Source organism: Grus americana, chromosome 10, assembly GCF_028858705.1.
Source record: "Grus americana isolate bGruAme1 chromosome 10, bGruAme1.mat, whole genome shotgun sequence".
NCBI lineage: Eukaryota > Metazoa > Chordata > Aves > Gruiformes > Gruidae > Grus > Grus americana.
In genome coordinates this window covers 20,762,272-20,775,732 of record NC_072861.1, presented here as the reverse complement: position 1 = coordinate 20,775,732, position 13,461 = coordinate 20,762,272, and the positions used below count along the sequence as shown (strand labels likewise).

The 13,461-nt window shown below is 44.5% G+C and overlaps 1 protein-coding gene across 10 annotated transcripts in view; it reads right to left on the bottom strand.

The window, feature by feature from the left end:
• Window positions 1-13,461, bottom strand: part of LRRK1 (leucine rich repeat kinase 1) — an 81,243-nt gene that overhangs the window by 6,313 nt on the left and 61,469 nt on the right. For all 10 annotated transcript variants that reach the window (XM_054836859.1, XM_054836861.1, XM_054836854.1 and 7 more), the window contains 8 exons: window positions 11,949-12,198; window positions 10,337-10,503; window positions 9,048-9,245; window positions 8,123-8,400; window positions 7,738-7,932; window positions 6,781-6,932; window positions 5,067-5,184; window positions 3,621-3,737 (listed from right to left, as the gene is read on the bottom strand). In XM_054836859.1, coding sequence (XP_054692834.1) covers window positions 3,621-3,737; window positions 5,067-5,184; window positions 6,781-6,932; window positions 7,738-7,932; window positions 8,123-8,400; window positions 9,048-9,245; window positions 10,337-10,503; window positions 11,949-12,198 — 1,475 coding nt within the window. The remainder of the gene's footprint in view (window positions 1-3,620; window positions 3,738-5,066; window positions 5,185-6,780; window positions 6,933-7,737; window positions 7,933-8,122; window positions 8,401-9,047; window positions 9,246-10,336; window positions 10,504-11,948; window positions 12,199-13,461) is intronic.

Below are 13,461 nucleotides of genomic sequence, written 5' to 3'. Positions count from 1 at the left end.
CTGTATGACTAATCCAAATCACAGCAGAATTTTACTGTAATGGGAAAAACTAGGGAAGCAAGTGGAAAGTTGTGAAACGGGACTTGGACTTTAACTCAGTCCAGTCCCAATTCTCTAACCACTAATTAAAAGAAACCCAAATGGCCTGCAGTGTTCGGTGCCCTGTCCCTGCTGCCATGTGGATCTGGTGTAAAGGCTCCTGGATGTGGATTCGCCAGGGAGTTGCCTCAATAGGTTGGAACATGGCAGGATGCTTTGCACAAGCTGGGTTTTGGGTTACTTTTTCTTTGGAAAGGAGTTCAATTATTTAAAACAGAACAAAACAAAGCAGAACAGCCCACATTTCTCTGGTGAAAATAGTCCAACTTCTTTCAGTCCAAAGGACCCTGCACAATAGGTATTTCTTACTAAAAATGGAAAATTTAAATTGAAATGGGAACATCTGAAATTAACTGTAATGTGAGTACGTCAACCTGAACTGCTCCTAGCGTGACACAGGACGCTATTAAAGTCTTCAGAGATCTCTATAATTTTGTCTCATTTGATTTGGAAATGCTGAATTATCCAAGCATAGTCTTCATAAAAAATATTTTGATTTCTTTGATTAGTGTCAGCTACTGCAGAACAGAATCCAGATTCCCTTTTGGGTTCCACAGGCCAAATTTCCCTGGCACTGAGCAATCGGCACCGTAACAGGGCAGAGCTGCGTCAGTGATCCCCACCCAGCTTTACCAGTAATACCAACTCTGCCAAATTATAGCCTGTCTGGAATAGCACAATGGTGGAAGCAAATCTGGAAGATATTTTATGCTTTGGGGCATTTATTACTCACTGCCTTGGCTAGCGGGACCTGTTTCTATCCAGCCACTGTTATCTCTTTGTTTAAGAAATGAGGAGTAGGAACTCAAATGCTGAGAAACGCCCTCAACCTGCCATCCCTTGCCTGACCAAGATGAGGAAGGGACCCATTTCACAGAAGAACACGGTAAAGGCCACCCACCCCTGGGTGCCACCGACTCACCAGACTTTATTAGATGCCAGTGCAGCCAGGCAGAGGGGCAAAACTCTCCAAATCAGGGTATTACGACAGTGACCAAAGACAGGCAGGGCAGCAGCCTCCAGAAACCTTAAGTAACTTTCTCAGAATTCATTTTCAACATTTGGGCTCCACAAAGAGCCAACAAAAACACACAGCAACAAAACTGCATTTGAAGTCTCCGTCCTGCCAGAAGTCCCGCTGTGCCAGGGAGGAAGGCCTCTGAGCGGGGCTGTGACGGTATGTGATGTGCAGGAGATGAGCTGGCTCCAGACGTCCTGTCCTCACAGCTAAGGACAGTACAAGGCTCGGAGCTGTCGGGACGGACGCTGCGAGCAGGTTAAAAAAAAAAAAAAAATACAGCCCCCGACATTATGGCCTCGGTCACCTCCTCCTCTCTTCCCCGCAGGGTCTGGCACTGCTGGCAGTGAACACTGTGGCAGGCTGCAGCCTTTAAATGCAGCTTTTGTTTTCGTGTGTTCCAGGTTTTTGCAAGAGGCCAGAGGGTTGCACCAGTTTAGATTTTTTCTCCTTCAGCACCTCTTTGTAAGAATGCTGCAAACCAATTCAGAAAGCATCTTGTTTTGCTCTTTTTAACCTGTTTGTTTGCTTATTTGTTGGTTTGGGTTTTTTCTGAAAGGAAATTTACTGAAAATTTTATTGTTTGCCAAATACAATGATACTGGTGACAGAGAGCATGCAACAAAAAAGCTTAAATTGTACAAGACTTTTCCTTGGCGGGCAAGTTTTGGATTCTGGGCCCCTCTCCGCTGCTTTTAAATTTCCATGATGCTTCCTTTGGATGAGAAACCAAGTTTTGGAAACTATTTCTTTTGGATCAGTCTTCCCAAGGCGGTCGTAAAGAATTCCCCTTCCCAGCAACATCCCTTGGCAATTCTCTGACTGCTAGTTACCTCACATCTCATCAGCTAAAGGCTTTCTTCCCAGGGAAATGCGAGCAATTCTCTTCGCCAGTGGACAATAATGACTATGCGATAACTCTGATACAGCTTGCTGCGCTGCACAGTGAGTTTGACAAGTGTAAGCTTTCCACTTAGCTTTGTTGGAACTGGCTGTTTCAAAAAACGGTTTAGTTTCATGCCAACCTGGTCTGCACATCCCTATGGCTGCTGCTCTGGCTATTTCATTGCCAAACTCATTCATAGAAAGGAGAGAGGAAAAAGTAAGTCCAATAAACTAAGGAGGAGTGTGCCGAAGGGATGTGGATTTCTGGAAGGTTGGGTAGGGTCGGGGGAGGAAAGGAGGTGTCTAGACTCAATATTACTATTGTAGGGCCTGGCATTATTTATGACATTTTCTAGGCAAGCCACAAACTGAAAATAGAAACCAGGAGACATAAAGCCACTCGTAACCCCTGAGGAATGGCTTTGCAAGCTGTATGACAGTGGAAAAGCTGAAGGTGAAAGACTCCTTCGACTGTCCTGGACAAAACCTCAGGCAGCATGAAAAAGAAATTTGCCCTACCCATCAGAAATGAAACTCCACGGCAGAGAAACGCTGCATGTCTGGGAGCCAAAGCAAGCCGACAGATGCAGCCTCCAGGCGGGTGAAATTCATCCCTGTGCCAGCTTCAGATCTATGCCCTACTTTAGTCCGCCTTACACCATGTTTGGAAGCGAAGCAGTACACCTTACACTAACCATCTGCCTCAGATTCAGCAGTCTGAGCAAACGAGCCAGAAATGGACAATAACGCAGAATGGGCATGTGGTATAAAACAGCTCCACTGTCGCTCCGAGCACTGCTCCATATTGAGCTTTTAGACACATACCAGTCTGCTGGCATTTGCAAAAACTACACAGCTACCAATAATGTTGGAACATAATTATATGTTTTTACTTGAGGTGGCTGTAAGCAAACCGGAGGTAATTTAGCCTGAAAACAGTTTTTATACATCTCCCAAGACTTGCCCGCAATAGGCAGTCATGTCAGAGTTCTCTTGCCAGTAACTGGATGTTAGCAGTTGCAAAACTAGATAGATAGTATATAACTTTTGTTATTACCCAGAAGGGGCAGTTCTTGGACTGCCTGTATTATCTAAGTGTTCTCATTCAAAACCAAAAAGAAGCATGGCTGAGCCTAGATAATATTTAAAGGTGATTGTGTACACAAATGACAGCATGCACACACACACCAGGAAAAGAATGGGTACAAGGGCTAGGATATACCCAAGCCCTGCATTAGCAGTTAACAAATCTCTTTTCTAATTATTGTTTCATGTCCCCTCTACTTTGCTTGATCAGCCTAAACTCTGTCTTCCAGTGATGTGGAAACACAGCTGGAAAACTTCCTTGCAGAGGAATTTGATCTATTTTGACTATTTTCCCAGCAGGCTTGGAAGTGCCAGCTTTGGTCCCCTGACTCAGGTTCTTGCCCACACCTCTGTCTTCTGGCAGAGGCACAAAGACCTGGAAACTTTCTCCTTGCACTGCCAAAATGTTCCTGGGCATTGCAAAGTCCTTCAACACTAGCTAGGGACAAGCTGCACAAACTCTTGGCAGCTTGGCCCGGCAACAGACGGCTTAGTCTCACTAACGTCCCTTTTCCTTTAGGTTCCTCCTTACCTTTTTGACAACAGGCATTACTAGAAAGCAGCTCACAGTAGCAGGAGTGTCTAAACTCTTCTGTGGAGTCTTTAGAGGACACATGCCCTGCAACCCATACACAGAAATCTTCTGGTCCTGTGAAAAAGCAAATAAAACTCTATAAATTTCAATCATTTTCCATGCTTTTCATATTTTGATACCTAAACAAGATCAAATTGGCTCCAAACCCAGTTTTTACTTGTATTTTTCGAAATCCAAAGCCTCTTTGTTTTCCCTGGAGAGCAGTTGCTTTGTCTGCGGATAGAAAGCAGGTACTGCCTTCCCCAGAATGAGCTGTGGGCAATATATGCACTATCCAAAAGCCACCAAAATTCCCCCTATAGGTGTTTTATCACCACATCTAAAAGTAGCATTTGACAACCCTGACTCTGCACAAATCCCAAACGCGTCAGGACAATTGAAACGTATTGTATGTTATTTTGCATTAATCCGTCAATTCAAGGAAAGCCAGCATTACATCGTACGTGGAATTACACCTGCTCTACACCTCATAAATCTACTGTACTGACATAGAGCACCCAGTTCAGGGAACAGCAACACATTTTATGTTGATCAAAAAGGTAGAAATAAAATGCTTTAAGATTTCTGAATTTTAATTTTTCTATACTTCTTGTTATAAAAAGAAATAGGAATATTTGAACTTCGTGTCTATCTGGGAACAGAAAAAGTAAAAATATCTTATTTTCCTATGGGGAAAAAAGATCTATATTCTCACTCAGTTACAGCATCCATGCTAGGGTGGAGTGAATTAACCAACACAAATTATTTATTCAGCAAGCATGGCCTTTTTCCCCCTCTCTGAAACACTGAACTTCAGGACCATTTCAATTTGTTTCAGCTATTTTTTGTTTGGTTTGTGTCAAACTATTGTGTCAGAACTGTCTGACACTTAACACAGCCCCTTTTGATGGGTGGACAGGGGCTCTGATGGATAAATCAGCCATACTCTCTCACTCTTATCTTTTTAGCTGCAATTTTCCACAGTGAACACAAAACTTGGGTACCCATTTCCCACCAACTTTTAAATCCCTCGGGCCTCTTTCAAAACCCCACCCTTAAACGCATGGTTTCTTTCACTGCTTCCCTTTATCGCTTACAGATAAGGACATTTCCCAGATGAAACCCTGGGTACAGATATGCTACAATCTGGAGAGTTTTGCCTCGGAAAGTCAAGGTTCCCACGATCGCTTTGAACACCAGGAGGCACGATTTTGATCTAGGTATCAGCTAAATAATAGGCAGAAACAATACACCCGGAGACAGCAAAGTCACGCTGCTCATCTGAGACGCCCATTGTCTCAAATACTCTTAGCTTTACTAATTTAATAGGCCCTTTCTCTTCATTTGTGTCTCGTCTAACGAGGCCCCTCTTGAGTGGGGCACTGAAGCGCAGGCAATGCTCACCTCGGTGGCAGCCCAGAGGGCGTTCTGAAATTTTAGTTGGCAGCATAGCTTCATTCCTGGGCAGCTCATCCTCTCCACTTCTATGACTCCTTTCTCCGGATTCACCACCGTGTAGTTTCTGAAAGGAGCAAATAACAATTTCCTATAGCCAACATTTAGCCTGCAAACTGCTACAGGACGGTACTCGGCACTTTTGGCCAAGCCATAACACAACTGTCCAGATGTGGACAATGCTGCAAGGCTCTCCATCCCTCAGACGGTCTTCGTAAAGGAAGAGAAATACAGATGCGCCACGGCTCTTCCTCAGGGGGCAGATATGCAATTGCTTCTGTGAAGATTTAAACTCAGCTATCTGACTTTGCATGGAAATGGATTAGGAGAACTTATGTGGTCTGTTACTATAATTCAGCTGTGAGACAAATAACTCCAGCTGAATAGCAGTAATTAATAGCTGGGAGGTCTTAGCCCGTCTTGCCCATTAGGTTCTCAAGAGAATATCTGCTCGTTCTCCAAGTTCACTGCCTCAGTATTATCTGGCTTCATTACTTATTCTAGTACATAAACAGAAGAGCATGATTCTTCCAAATGAGAGCAAAGATCTGTAGCCTGATAAAATATTTTATAAATATGACTAATTAGTAGTTTTGTAACTAAAAGGATTTTTTTTGCTTGGGGAAGTTTATTGGGTATGGGCATTTGAACAATAACTGGATATTCACAACCACATCTGTGAGCCCCAGATGTTTTACCAACTGTGGCACAAGCAATTACACATCCTGAAATCTGTCACATATAAGTAATTTGTTATTCAGCAGTTTCCAGCAAGTGGATTGTCCAGTCAGGAAGCAGATTTACTGAGATATATTGCTGTGAATATTTGGACAACATCCATGTATTCAAAATACATCTGTGAGTCCCATGTGTTTCACCAGTTTTCGCAGGAATAGTTATACTGTCTGCACTGAACGACTGACCAGGCACCACAAATAGCAAAGCAAACGGTTCATGAACAAATCATGTACCTTTCCCATTAGGTTAATGGTTACAACTAATGAACACATTAATATAAAATTCAGATCAGTTTGTGAATGTTTCCAAATAAGATTGGGGCTATAAAAATCAGTAATATCCATAAAAATAAACCTAACTAGCCATGGGTCACATGTGGCTGAGCAGAAATACCATCATCTCAGTCACAATTTAATAACATTTAAATCACATACCTATTCCGTATAGCACACATTTTGCTGGCAGTATACACTTGGATGCACACACAGCTTCAGGCATGTGGTTAACTCCTGATGATTTCAATAGGATTTAAGCATGTGCTTAATTGCTTTGCAGAACAGAGATGGAACTGCAGTCTCAATTAGGAAAGGTTTAGTGTTAAATGGCCTCATTAGGAAAGGCAGAACACGTCTGTTCTCATGTGCAAATGCTTCATCCTGTGTGTGTGAATCATTACACTGCCCTAATCTTCTCCTCATATTAACTGAAGCAGAGTTAAGCTCATTAAATATCCTTTATAAAGCAACCACTGTTCCCAATTAAAAGAGTTTGGGAAAACAGTGTTCACCATATCCTTGGCATTCGCCCAAATTCGCTTTCACCTTCTTTACCTCCCTCCCAGAGGCATAAGTGAAGACACTGAAGGATTTTTACTTAAAAAGAAAAAAGAACAAAAGCAAGAAATTACTAATATGAGCTGTCTCACCTGGTGCCTTCCTTCCCATTCCAGAACACCACAGTGTACTCCTGTCCTTGGGAGCAGAAGAAGGAAGACTGCTTCCCACAGGATAGCAGGTACATAAATGTTGCAAAGGCAGGATCTTTCATCTGTCCTACCACAGAAATGGCCAGTGGACGCTGTGAGGAAAGAAAAGAGAAAGACATATGTCACACAAGACAGCTGGAGGTCCAGATGAAGTAAAAGAATCTTAATAATCATTATTTATTAAAGCTAGAGAGCCAAGAAGTAGGACTTCTTTAATAAATGCTTCTGCTACTTTCTCAAACCTACACCAAATTAGCCTTATAAATCTCACCTGATTGGTTCTTAGCATCCTCCACTGAAGCCAAACCTCTTCCATACTTCCATGGTTTGCTCTGTGTTTCTTTTACAGATTTTATTGATTAATTTCTCCAGGTTTATGAATTTTGGAAGCTGACCCACTGTCATGACAGCTTCTAGCTGTTTGTGAGTAAAACTGACCTTTGTTTGAAGGACAGCAGCTCTGAAAGGCCAACTTGCAATTAATGAAAAACATAATGCAGCATAATCCTTTTCAACCCTTTTCTTCTTCATACTGCCTTTTATAATCTTGGAGTTTTTGAAGTCTTTGTAGTTACACTCACAGCATGATACTGTAGCTGTTTCTAGAAATTACGGGTAATGTCTTGCCCTGGTGAAATCAATAGCCTAACTGCTATTGACATCAAGGGACCTTTATGTCACTGCCGTTGTCTAAGGCCACCAATCTGCCATCGTTTCATTCAAAAAACTCCCATTTAAGTCAATAGAAGTTCTGGGCCATATCGACAGCAGGGGTAAATGGGCAACAGAGCTGTTCTGCTGTACTGAAAGCTAGCCTAGCTCTCCTGCATGAATAGGGCTCCCGGATCCCTGGAGCTACACGATCAGAAAACACTGGTCATGAAGGTTCTCTTGTACCTTTTCTGGCTTAGTGTCCCAACACTCCATCATGAGTGCCTGCATCCTATATAGCTGCACCTCTTCCGGCTGCCCAAGAACAGGACGGATCCCTTTAGACAGCTTCTTTGCAATCTGAAGCTGGTGTTGTCCTAGCACAGGCCGCTGACCAGACAGCAGCTCATACAGGACCATCCCATATGAGAACATGTCGACCTAGAGCCAGAAACGGAGAGAAAAAAACAGGGTAAACCTCCCTTGGTGGGTGGAGAGGAGAGCAAGGAAGGCCACAGTGGGAAAGCTAGTGCTGCACACCGTGTATGTGTAAGGGACTTCAGCCCCATGCATGAAGCCAGCCACCCACTGCTGCCACACACGGCTGCGCCCACAGATACACCACAGTTACCTTCTCATCGTAGACTATGCGAGGCCTGATCTCAGGAGCTTGGTAGCCTGGCGTGCCTTCCACACCCAGTGCGCCTTCGTGGAACGACTGCCGGGAGATGCCGTAGTCGGAGAGTTTGATATTGATGTGCTCTTTGACGTCCAGGGACCACACCAAAATATTGTCTGACTTCAGGTCGCAGAAGATGATGTTCTTCTTATGCAGGTAGGCGAGGCCTGTTACAATCTGATATGCTATTTTGTGTGTCAGCATGTGCCCCAGCGGCACAAAGGAAGACCCTGGCACAAAGGAACAGCCTGTCTTCAGTTCTTGTAATTGCAATAACTGCCTTTTTCCCCCCCTTCTCTTTCTCTTTTAAACTCCACAGCAATAACTAACAACCTTTTAAAACATCACTCAATGTCGTGATTTGAAATGACACTGTTCATGTTACTATACATGTCTGACAGTTCTATTAGATTCTTTTTTTAAACTCTTTCACTTCTAGACCCCTAAATCTTCTGGTGAAAATTAGTGTTTGATTGAAAGTTGACATAAAGCCAAGGTGCCAAAAGGGTCAGATGGCCTCAACCTGTCTTAGAATTAGTGTCGTTTACTTGACAGCGACAGAAATACAGATAATTATGAGAGAATTTAGAGTGCCAGACACCCATCTGCAGGGGGAAGAACACAGCATTACCCATGCAGCACTGAAGTGAGACGCACTTATTAATTTGCAGAGAAATTGAGAATCCAGGTCTCCAAAGTAGTTTTGAAAATCCTGAGCATCAAATTTTACTGGGTTCCCAAAGGTACAGTTTAAGAGCAATTCCATCCCTCCCACTCCCCTTAGTCTGGGAAAAAAATCCCCTTCAGTAAATCAAGCAGTAATTTAAATGCTGTTGACCATGAGTGAGCTCTCCCAGGAGAGAGACCTTGCTTTTACCTTTGGAGTTTTCAGACAATACAGTGGTAAGGCTGCCCAGAGGGGCCAGCTCTAGGGCAAAGCAGAGAGGATGGATGCTGATGCCAATGAGGGAGACGATGCAGGGGTGTTGCAGTGAGTGGAGCATGCTGGCCTCCTGGCGAAACTCAGAGAAGTTCTTCATGGCGTCCATGGCTCTCAGGTGTTTCAGCATGGTATCTGGCAAGACACACAAAACCCTTCTCACTTCCCAGCTGAGAGACCAAGTCAGAAACTCTTTGGAAGGTGCTAATCACTGAGCAAATGCTGCAGGAAGAATGCAGCTAATGGGGTTAACACCAACAGCAGGACTTTAAGTTGCATCCTCGTGATGATGCATGAGCCACTAACAGACACTGGCTATAAGCAGGATATATACGGCTGCCTCAGGAAGCAAGTGGTCCCTTGGTCCTTCAACATCAACCTTGACTGTGTCTGGCACACAGTGTTCTCATATATCATCTGGATAATTTTGGAAAACTCATGCTGTGCTTTTTAAGGCAGGGGCTCTGAGTGTGGATGTCACATTGCAGACCCTTTGGTGGACGGAGTCTTCCTCACCCTTTCTCAGCTGCCCTGCCGGAAGAGGGACCCTTCACAGTAATTGTCCTTCTGCCATGGGACACCACAGGCTGCTCAGGCAGGTCTGGTCATTCCAAAGGTTACTTGTCACTGGGACAGCAGCTCAGGGGTTCGCTGCATCCCTCCCTGACAAACACGAGGAAAGTGAGGCACTTTCCCCTTTCCTTTATCCATGGACTGAGGCTCTGCTGGAAACCTGTGCTCAACAGCCAGCATGTGCAGTACGAGAGCCTGTCCCTGCCTGAGGAGCTGGCAGGCTGAGAATTTGCTTTCTGTAGCTGCTGGCACAGATGGAGTAAAAGACTCATTCAAAAGGTGGAGACCCACAAGTCCTTAGCGCAAACCCATGCAAACCCATGCAAATCCACACTTTTCATTGCCAAATAGCTTGGGAACAGGAGATGAAATCTTGCTTCCCACCCCAATCAAGAGCCTTGGCACCCTCTGAGTCCACCCATTGACTTGTAGGAGAGAAGCTTCCTGCAGTGCCAGTGACCTTCATCGCTACAAGTGCTTTCGTGAAGGACTCTTTAAGAGACATCCTCCTCCTCCATGGAAATGCATCAATTCTGCTATATATTTCAAAGCTGTATTTAAACAGGTGCTGCCAGCACTTCGGAGAGCGAAGGCTCTTTGGTCTTTGGTTGGGATTAAGAGCCGATTCCCAACACCGATTCTGTGTACTGTACCTGCAGCTGAAGTGGGAGAACCCTTGCATTTTTTAATCTGAAATCTCTTCACAGCCACTGGTTTTCCTTGGTATCGTGCCCGATATATAACGGTCCCACTTCCACCCTGGCCAAGAACGTTGTTTTCATTTTCACTGCATTCCAGTTTGCTATTTTCCAGGAACAGTCTGCCAAAAAGAGATTGGGGCCTTTTAATTAAAAGGAAAGTTTCAAAGACACCACAAATTAATGTTTTCAATGTGGTTTCCATTTTCACAAATGACTAATAGGTTCTTGTCTTATCTACTGAGGACTGGATCACCTAAATTACTCTGGTCATCTTAATGTACTCTATGCTGGCTCATGTACAACAGATTTCTTGCCATGAAAAGTAACTTGGGCAAATAAGCAAAAAAGGCTTTTTACTGCAGCAATTTATCCCGCAGGAATCAAATAGATCTTAGATGGAAAGCACATAAGCTCCTTTTCCAACCAGATGACACAGGTACAGATATTTGTACCATTTATCTGTATTAACGATTTTCTTGCTTTGTTTACCTCCTGTTCCTCTTTTCTCCACTGAGGCAGGACAGGATGTTTATGAACAGCCCCACACTCTGAAACCTGATTATTCAAATCAGCTTACTGTTCCCAGGCTGCAATTCATCATTTCCCCACTCTTCCAGAGACTACTTTCACAGCTGTTCACACTTCAAACCTCTACTCGCCTTGCACCAGTCAAATAAATCTCCAGGAGATAGCACTGCAAGGAGGGCCATCATGACGGGCCGATGGGGTGTTTGCCCAGAATACCCTGTAAAATGACCCCAAGAAAGGAACAGGGTCCAGTGGGATCACAGAAAGCTCTGACAGCGGCCAACAGGTCACAGTTTGGTCTATACGTCTCATGGCTCTGCTTCGTGCACAGAAAGGTCTGAGAGAGTGTGAACAGGTCTCCTGTCCTGCCTGCTGTCAGGAGGTCTCTTGCTCTACACGCTAAATAATAAGGGGTATAAGACTGAACCCATCTGGGAATGCAGTTAAGCAGCTTAAAGATCTGGCAGTGCTGCTATGGGTAGGGAAGAGCTGTTTCAGCTGTTCAGGACTGCCACACTACTACAACACGTCTAACAGCCCTCAGCCGAGCAGGAGCCTCGACTCAATGTGAATTCTCTAGTGGTATCTATACAAATTCACTCACCTACAGGCTCTTCAAAACTAAAGGCAATTTCAGTGCCAATCTTGCAATGCAGCAGCACTTCCTGTTGGTTTTGCCATATTAAAATTTCCTTTCTGGGATGCCAGAAAGGCTCCAACTACAGAGAGCTCTGGCCAGAGTACGAGGCAATGCAGGACAGCTGTGGCTTTAAAAAGGGACTTTCACATTCTATCACAGTGATCTCAAAGGACTCTCTGAAGTGATGACTCGGGTCAGCATACGGTGATTGTCTAAGCAAGTGTGCTGACCACCAAGAGTGCAGTTTAGGATGAATTGCCAGAGCAGGGATTGAGAGTGGATGAATTTGTTTCCTGTGGTCAGTGTGTTCCTCTAGCAGAGATGACTTAGGGAAAAAATCCAACTGAAATACATTGCTACACTGAAACTTAACCAAAGGCTGTCAAATAACATTACCTGGCAGGAAAATCAGTCATGAAAAGCTCCGGGACCAGCTCTTGGAGAGAAACGGGGATATCAGGGTGGTTAGGACACGTGATGTAGTCCAGTTCAATGGCAGTCAGCACACAGTCCTCCATGTTAAAGTACTGCGCGTCCTCTGCCTTCTCGCCATACTCATTCTCCTCTGGCTTGGAAGCTGCACAGATGTGGCAGGGCACATACTGCTCCATCAGCAACGTGCCATCACTCTCAGTGGCTGTGAGTGCTTCAAAGCAAGCAAGCAAAGAGAAAACAACATAACCCACACAAACTGAGAAGGAACAACAGCTCCTAGCACATTCAAATGTCTACAGTCACTACCTGGTCCACTGGCTGAAAAATGGTCATTCTCATGAAAGCAGCAGTTTATAAGAAAATAGCTTTTTGCAAATTATACAAAGATAGCAGGGACAGTACTGAGGAGACAGGACTGTTGACATAACATAACAGCTATTCTGCTTTGGTCGCAGGTACCACAGAGGCTTGTGAAGAAAATAGATTTAGCACCAGTAGAAACTAGAAGTATATGAATAAAGCCTTGGAGAGAACCTCCTACTTGCTGGGTGTCTCTGTGTGAACTGCATATAGGGATCACTGAGTATGCTAAAGAGCATGACCGTGCAGTAGAAGGATGGCAGCTGCAGGGCTGCCCAGGAAGCCCAGCCATGTCTGCTTTGCAGACTGCGAGCTGCCAGATGGCTTCAGACAGAGAGCAGGCATGGGAATGGGAACGGGAGTGGACTGGGAGGCACAGCATGCTGCGCGCTTCAGGTGCAGGCTAGGAGTAGGCCCTCACCTGCAGCACCCAAGATGGGAACATGGTCACTGTGGGCTCCCTCACAGACAAGGTTTTCGGACCCTCTGGGGGAAACGTGGATTCTACCAAGACTAAACCTTTGGGAGGTTCACACCTCTCCCACTGACTACAGAGGGATTTTGTGGTGACAGGCTCCAGTAAATGCCTACAGTTAGGCAGGGTGAATACAGGCCATAGCTTTTGAAGTCATGACTCTTCTCAATCTTCAGTGATTAACATTATCATTATTTTAATCCAAAGGCAAATAAAATCTTCTTTTATCTTCATAACACGCAGAACATGAATATGTGAGAGTGCACAACTGTTTCCTCCAGAGAGCCTCCAATTAAGATATTTTGGCACTGCTTTCTAGACCAGTGTGGGACAACAAAGAACACTTTAGATTTTGTTTTGGTTTTAAACAAAGCATATTGGGGTTGCAAACAGCCCGCTGGGTAACAGCAGGATCTGTGCTGATCAGAGGAAAAACAACTGCTGGAGTCAAGGAAGTTACCTTGGCACAGAGTCCTTGGTATCATATTCACTCATGCCTCTCACATCACAATTTTATAAATTAGAAATGGTGGGCAAATGCTGATCCCAGCTGATGCCAAAATGAGTTCTGCCATCAAGGGACAGTGCCAAGCAGCTTGGGCCAAATCCTGTCCCTGCTATAAGCACTGAGTCTCTTGA